This window comes from Choristoneura fumiferana, chromosome 15, assembly GCF_025370935.1.
Source record: "Choristoneura fumiferana chromosome 15, NRCan_CFum_1, whole genome shotgun sequence".
NCBI lineage: Eukaryota > Metazoa > Arthropoda > Insecta > Lepidoptera > Tortricidae > Choristoneura > Choristoneura fumiferana.
In genome coordinates, this window is record NC_133486.1 from 6,099,005 (window position 1) to 6,106,972 (window position 7,968).

Here is a 7,968-nt window from a genome sequence, read left to right on the forward strand (position 1 = left end):
TTCTATTCATTTTCTCGAACCGGAAGACGAAGCGCAGGCCTCCCACTAGGTGGACTGACGACATCGTGAGAATTGTGGGCAACCAGTGGATGCAAGTTTGAGTTGTTCATATAATGTCTTAAACCTTCGTGATTTTCACTCATAGTCAAAATACCACGCACAGGACTTATCACGCTAACACACACAACCACGCCACTCGTGACCACGGCCACTGTAATGTTGCCGAAACGTCGAAGTAAATATTACTCGTGTGTGTTAGCGTGATAAGTCCAGTGCGTGGTACTTGACTATGAGTTGTTCATTGTGGCGTTCTAAGGGGGAGGCCTTTGTTCAGCAGTAGACGTCTTCTGGCTGATGATGATGATGGCATCCCATTCTTGGTTTATCTTGCACAATAGGTATCTAAATATGCCTCTACTCAAGTGCTATCTTTATATTGAGCACGTACGAAAAGTGTCCCGAAAAACTAGGTCCTGGTACTCAATTAACCTATAGAGATGTATTATTTCAGTGACGAAAGGGCTCGGCCCGTTTAGTCATCATTTTTGTAAGAGCCTCTTTGTTATTGATGTTATTGTGGTGTAATCGTACCAATTAGGAGCAAGTCCGTATTTGAATGATGAAACTTAAGTAATTTGAATAGGTGTTCTAAACATAATGTTTTCGAAGACGATAAGCTTAAGGAACTAATCATAATAGTGAGACACTGAACGGTGAAGACATTCACGGACGAGGTGTGGAGAGACGATTAGAGTCAAAAAGCAGGGGTCAATACAATACCCTTTAATATCAATATATGTATTGATTGATAAATTTTGAGTTTGCAAAATCTTACGTGAGATTATTGGATTTTGAGTCAAATGAATCTCACAACATCTCACCAAGAGGGGATCGGGGTCGAAAAATCGTCGAAATCGCCTCGTGTATAGACGGCCTCTAAGTTTCCAGAAATTTGTTTCGAGCCACCCATATTAGATCAAAACTAATATTGGCAAAAGCTAATGAAAATAAAGAATAAAAAAGCAGCAAACCCACAAAATAAACTAAGTAACGAGGAAAACAGTCATAAAGCATAGAGGCCTTGAATCTAGATGTGCAGATTTGAATGGCCAAATTGGCATCGGGGCCGTCCCCACATTCATGAGTTCATGACCAATTTCAATGCTAACGGATTTAGAAGTACTTTTCTAGCTCCGATATTGGTGCATGCTGTGGTCACATGACGAATTATAAAGGTATACAGTATGAAGCAAATTTAGCTTAGCCCTCTTTTTAACGTGCTCTGAAACTGTCCCAAACTGACTTTTAAATTACGGGTTGCTATCTATTTACATAGAAAAAAGTGACGTTTAAAGATCATCAGATCTTTTTTTTTCACTTCAGACTAGACAAGTATTCTAGTACATTGAACCAATAATATAAAATTTATGACTGTTACTTATTGCATTCAGTTTCGCGTGCTTATGGAAACAAGCTTTACAACTATAATGTGATCTTTGAACCTTAAGTAAACAATTAGGCACATCATGTACCAGACACAAACATTAAACAGGAAAGAAATGTTTAGCAGATTTCATTAAAAAAAAAAAAACAATATAAACATGTGACTAGCTCGGAATTTGGGTAACAATAGGCTGACGGCGGATTGACGTATCTCGAACACCGTTGATTTAACAGAATGATGCTGATGTCTGATGCGATTTAAATAATAAAAGTGTTGCTTGTAGTTATAATTCATCAAAGGTTGCTTGCGTTAAAAGCATTCAAACACCACCACGGAACAAGCACCTCGTTTTTGCTTTGATAGATCGCCACCTCGGTTACAAAGAAAAAAACAGATGTGACATCATTGCATAGTGAATTGATGTCGACAGAACAGCATTGTTTTAGCATAGATTCTATTGAGGCGATGTTTTTCTGGCGTTTTGTGCTTAGCATGATTTTGTGTTTGGAAGCAACATTTGCTGATAGCCGTTTTTAATATAGTCCTAACTATATTGGACGGACGACCTTAAGAGACTGACGACAGTGTTGTGGCGCGCCATGGAAGAGGCCTATGTCCAGCAGTGGCTGATGATGATGAATTATATCCCGTGTGTGTCTCTTCATGCTCAAAAGGGCGGGACGGATTTGAATGGGTATGTAGATAGCTGGACCTTTGAAATTACACAACACAGTCGAGGAAACTGAATCACGTACTAGAGTGGAACCTTTTCATAATCCATTTCGTTATGCTTCTTTGGCAAATGTATGGGATGTCAACCTGACATTAGTAGCGCAAAAGTTCTACCCTGGTACGTGAATCAGTTTCCTTGACCGTACCTATAGCAACAGTGGCCAACCGACCGATCGTAGCAAAGCAGAACAGAAATATGTTTATGACAAATACACATTTGGTATAGATTGCACAGAGTCTAGTCATTAAACGACAGGTCTAATGAGGTTGATCACCTCTATAGCAACAACGATACGGTTTTCTCAATCTTTTCAGGAAGTACAATCGTCGATTTGTGACAAAAGCAAACACCGCCGCTTGGCACGCTTGCGCCGATAGCTTGATTAATATCGTCGCTAAATTGGTACCGCCTCGTAATGAACATGCATACGTGTTCTATCACTGTATAGCGGGTTGGCCTAGTGTGCATGTGACTTCGGCATTCGTTCTTTGTTTATCACATGAAAGTCAGGTGTTTCTGTGCATTGTTCGGTATTCGTTATCAGTCTTTGCCTCCGCTTTGAGCCTGCTTCGTGGTAATCGAATATTAGGTATTTATTCGTTTACTAGCCTTACACGCAGCTTTCACTCGCGTAAATCATTAGATCACGTCAGGCAGTCGAATCGAAATTCTGGGATTTTACAAAATTCCTGAAACTACTTAGGTATTGTCTTTTTTAGATTGTACTTACCATTTCAGATTGTGGGATTTCGCATCTATAGATATTGTGGGTATACCTATTTCAATATTAATTTGTATTGGCTATGTTTTAACCTAAGGCGATTTTGAAGTTGTTTCTGGGTTAATTAAGCCTGTTAGTCTTACTTAACTCCTGGAGTATATACAATTAACAACTTTGTAGTCCTTGCTTTGAAACCTAACGCTTACCTTCCGCCCTGCAAGCGAAGCGGACTCCGTAAGGAGTCCGTTTACCTCGCAGTCAATGGCGATCTGCATAGATGTGCCTCTACTGAGTAAGAACTTTGTTGGCGCCAACAATCGCAGTAGAGGAAGGCCAGCAATGAGGTGGGAGGACGACATCTGCCGGCAGGTGGTCGGCCGGTGGTCGATGCAGGATGCAGTTGGCAATGGCAACGGATCGTCAGGCGTGGAGAAATGGAGAGGAAGCCTACATCCGATGACGGGTGACTTTAGACTGCTCTGATGATAATGATGAAGGAAGCTTGTTAGGCTGAGTTTCAACCAGAGATGTGCGAGGATGTTTTGCGAGTAGTGTTTTTCATGAAAAAATTGTAACGCTTCATTTACCTCGCCTCGCTCCGCTCAGCTGTTTCCACCAGAGCGGTGCTATGCGAGGATAGGTAAATGAAGCGTTTCTGTTGGTTCATGAAAAATACATTCCTCCCGCATCTCGCTTGAAAGTTGAAACGCAGCCTTACTCCGATCCACTCAGTCCACAGATATATATTACACTAGATAACGCAAACACCTTAATCTGTATGAAAACCAACCGTAATCTATATCTGTGGCTCAATCTGTTACCTCAGTTTCCCCTCATATAGGCAGCGTTTAGAAAGACGGTGCCACAATAGCGATAAAATCCAAACCGCAAATGCACGCCGTTTTAATCTCCGGATACATCTTAAACGTCGTGTAGCATTACTATTGTGTTCTTAAAATAAGATTAACACCGAGCAGTGTCTGTCCGTCATTGATAGGCGGGCGTACTGATGACTCATTGCCGTCTGCCGGCACCAAATCGGAATGGTTGTGATGTGATGCAAAAATTCTGATTGCAAAGGGCAGAGTCCGTCAATCGAGTCAACACTGATGAAATAAAAACTATGATCGATACTGGAAATTATTTAGCTATTTTTTTCATTCGTTCCTAATTCGTCATATTCCTAATTGGTCATATTCTTGATTCGACACTTTCCTAACTGGTCATATTCCTGATTCGTCATATTCTTAACTCATTGTCACTGTACAGTCAAATTAAATTACGAACACGTGCTTACAGTCGGTTAGGTTAAGGTTATTTTTTTATGACCACCCAGAACCGATGTAATAAGTGCCCCATGCATGACCAATTAGGAATATGACGAAACAGGAACAAATCTATTTTTTTAACTACTGTGGTGCTTACAAACTGAGGTACGTTTCTAGTTTTCAGTGCATTATTATGTTCACAAAACGCCGCCTTTTTCAAGCGACACGACTCACTTGAAAGACCACGTCCGAGACGAATCCAGGGTCGTCTTTCACCTCTTAGAGGCCCTGGGCACAACATGCTGCATGCTGCATGCTGTATAAGCCTAATTTTCAGGCGAGAATAGAGTAGCTATCGGTTATCGTTTGGTAATGGAGTATTGACTAGAGGGGCCCCAATGCGTCGCGGGGAAGTGGGGCCTGTTCGAATCCGAACCGGATCCGAGAAATACGGACCGGAATAGTCGTACAACAATTTGTAAGGTAGTTTACGCACTAGATCCGATTTCCGTCATCTGATTTTACCATACAAATAGTTATACGAATACCCCGGACCGTATTTTCACGGATTCGGATCGCTGTAGTGCGAAACGGTCCTAAAAGCTATTTCACATTAGGTCGGGTCACGGGTCGGACCGACAGCTTTACCGGAACGACGAAGGAGTCAAATGCATAGTAGATATCATACGTATTTCAATAGTGCTGTTCACATTAGTTAGGGCAGCCCGCTAAAATTGTAGGCCACAACACATTTTTCGGACATTCAGCCACGATTTCGGTCGGGTCCGATATAATATCGCTACAGAAATCAATATGCACTGCTTTCTGTGGCACCGTTCTAAGCCAGTTCAAAATTCGAACTTCATGTCTTGCTGTCCCGCTGACGCTTATTATAATTATGTAATATGAGTGAGAAGGACGATACAATGCGAACTTCGATTTATGAATTCGTAGTGCTTTCTATGGCGCCGTTCTGATCGGATTTGCACCTCATAGTGTAAACAGCGGGAACCGAGAATAGGTCAACTCAATAGTAAAATTACCGGTAAGCCTAATATGAACCAGCTCTAATGTTGGGTCCCGGCATTGCAAGTATGTACTGTAATTCCAATATTTTCACTCTTATAACCCTTCTCTCTTTAATAAATCCTGGGATTGAAGTCTCTAAATGCGAGAGATGAAAAGTTTGTCACGAAAAGCTTAATTCTATTTGTTGCCAACTGCACTTGCGCCAATCAAAAATTTCCGGTGTGTATTTGTTTATTATTTTCACCTATTGCTACAGAATAGATAATAGTACAAGTACTATTGCCCTAAGATAGGAAGCAAAATACGAACATAATGTGAATACAGTTCAGTACGTTGAGACATTACAAACTATCATAATATAAAGTAGGTGTAGCAAAATATCCAAATAAGATTCGCACTGTCATCCACCACAATATTTCGTTTTTTAGAATGTTTTTACCATACAACAGCAAAACCTACAAGACACTGGCAAAATTGTTCTCCAATGGACAGAGCCATATTTTTTTAAAAACAACGAACAACAACAAGTAGTTGTATAAATTGCGCTGTGGCACGTCTTCTAAAAAAAGTGTGCATTATAATCTGACAGTTAGACATTGATATTTGAAATTCTGAGAGGCCAAATTGGAGAAAGTTGCAGTTTATACCTACAAAAACCAACCTACATCAACATATTCTTCCTCTTAGTTTCATTTTGAGTACCAGTCTTGTTTGGATCCCATATTCACCGATATTATGTGCCGAATTTTAGTAGTTGGTAAGTCTCTCTCAGCAGCATGAGAAGAATAAAATGCACTGGAAATGGCAAAATCGACTATTTCTCTCCTTTGTATAGTTAGTTATTCAAATAACATAGCTCAACAACATTTGCAAATATTGCATGCATTTAGCAGTAATCAACATTACAAACCAATGACATCAGAGCTTCTATTCCAAGTAAATACAAGCCTATCACATGATTTTGATTAGGAGTACTAAAGATCTCAAGACAAACAATGGTTTTTTAATATTCTCGAAAAACAAATGAACAGGAAATTTTTAATAAGTAAATTTTGTGGATGGAAAGATGACTTGAGTAAAGTTTATTTTATTTCAGAAAATGATTACACTTGTCTGAGTTTTTTTTTTTGTGTTGTTTGGTATGTTTTGTATGGCAGTGCCACAGTGGCACATAGCCACATCCTTATCGATGGCCCAGACAAATAAACGTTGTAATCGAAAATACATCAACTTTACAGGAAAATAAACATAAAGTTGACAAATGATAACTGACCAAATTGAAGTTGCCGATATATACTGCTATATATATATTATAAGATAGATAATGTAAATTACTACAAAATAGTGTAAATTTTTAAACCTAATGTTTAATAAAAATAATATAATGCAAAAGTCTTGTAAGTCTGTTTGATTGTTTTTACTTCATCACATTAGACCACTGACCCGATTTAGATGAAATTTGGTACAGAGATAGTTTGAATCCGGTGAAGGACAAAGGATAGTTTTTATCCCGGAAAATTGCATAGTTCCCGCAGGATAGCGATAACCAATTTTGCGCAGATGGAGTCGCGGGTAACGGCTAGTTATTAATAATTATTTTTTAGTCAACATACACTATTATTTAATTCATGGATATTTAATGGCTAATTGGGTTTTCTTTTACTTCTGTAGGTAGTTTTTTTAATTCTAACTAAAAATATGGCAGCAAGTAGATTAAGTGTTTGGTGCACATTATCATTTACATAAATATATTATTTTGTAAACATAATGCAAATGAATATGGCATAATTTTGAGTGTGATAAAAACAAAATAATTGAAAAAATCCTTTAAAATATCCAATATTTCTAATAAAGTTCTCAAGTCTAACTAGACTTTAAATACATACTAGAAAAATATTTTCCAATAAGGGTAAACAGATGTTTATAAGGTCAAACATCTTACAACCTTAACCTAGTCTCCACAAATGGTTCACAAACAGTAACAATTCATCAACAAGATAAAATTGGGGTTAATATCGAGGTTTTTAGAACTGAGTAGTGACCCGGTTGAAGGACACCAACAGGTGTCATGAGCGTGCAGCGAGCCAATCGGTTGCCAACTATACTTACTCTGTTCATTCGAGGCGGCTATTGCAGACTCGCTCACGAAGGATCCGCTCCTCACAGACGGCCCCCACTGCTGTCTCCTACCACCTTCCCTCGACTCTGTCCTCTCCACATCATCCCCTTTGCACAAATGAAACGCTAACACGCACCAATAAAACACAAAACCGATACGCATCGTGATTAGCTCTCAATGACACTCAATGCACTGACCGCAAAATATACAAAAACGACAGCACTTCCGCAATACTGCACTCTATACGCATTCTAAAATTAATTGATAAGTAAAAAGATTCACAGGTTGTAAGGCCACATTTGACAATCGTCTAAAAACCTACGGATTTTATCACAGCCAGACACGGAAAAATTGGAGGTCAGAAAAATAAATTGACGTTTAAATTTTTCCATGCAGTAACTTTAGGTTTGATATGGCCACATTAATTTAAGCGTTGCCCATACAGCAGGGCTACTACAAAACTCGAAACTCGAAGTTCGTGTCGCGCGGTCCCTTTGACACTTATACTATTTAATACGAGAGCGAGAGGGACGGTACGACACGAACTTCGAGTTCAGAATCTCATAGTAGCCGTGCAGTCTCAAAATGAAAGAAAAAAGAGAAAAAAGTAAAAAATTACGTTGTGATGATATATTATCTATCTCTTTTATTAAT

General features: G+C 39.1%; 1 protein-coding gene across 5 annotated transcripts in view; it reads right to left on the reverse strand.

Moving 5' to 3' along the window:
* LOC141435756 (stromal interaction molecule homolog) overlaps positions 1–7,678 on the reverse strand; it is a 60,426-nt gene extending 52,748 nt beyond the window's left edge. For all 5 annotated transcript variants that reach the window (XM_074098550.1, XM_074098549.1, XM_074098548.1 and 2 more), the window contains exon 1: positions 7,305–7,678. In XM_074098550.1, the coding sequence (XP_073954651.1) occupies positions 7,305–7,476 (172 nt within the window). In that variant the 5' untranslated portion in view covers positions 7,477–7,678. The remainder of the gene's footprint in view (positions 1–7,304) is intronic.
* Between the last annotated feature and the right edge of the window lie 290 nt (positions 7,679–7,968).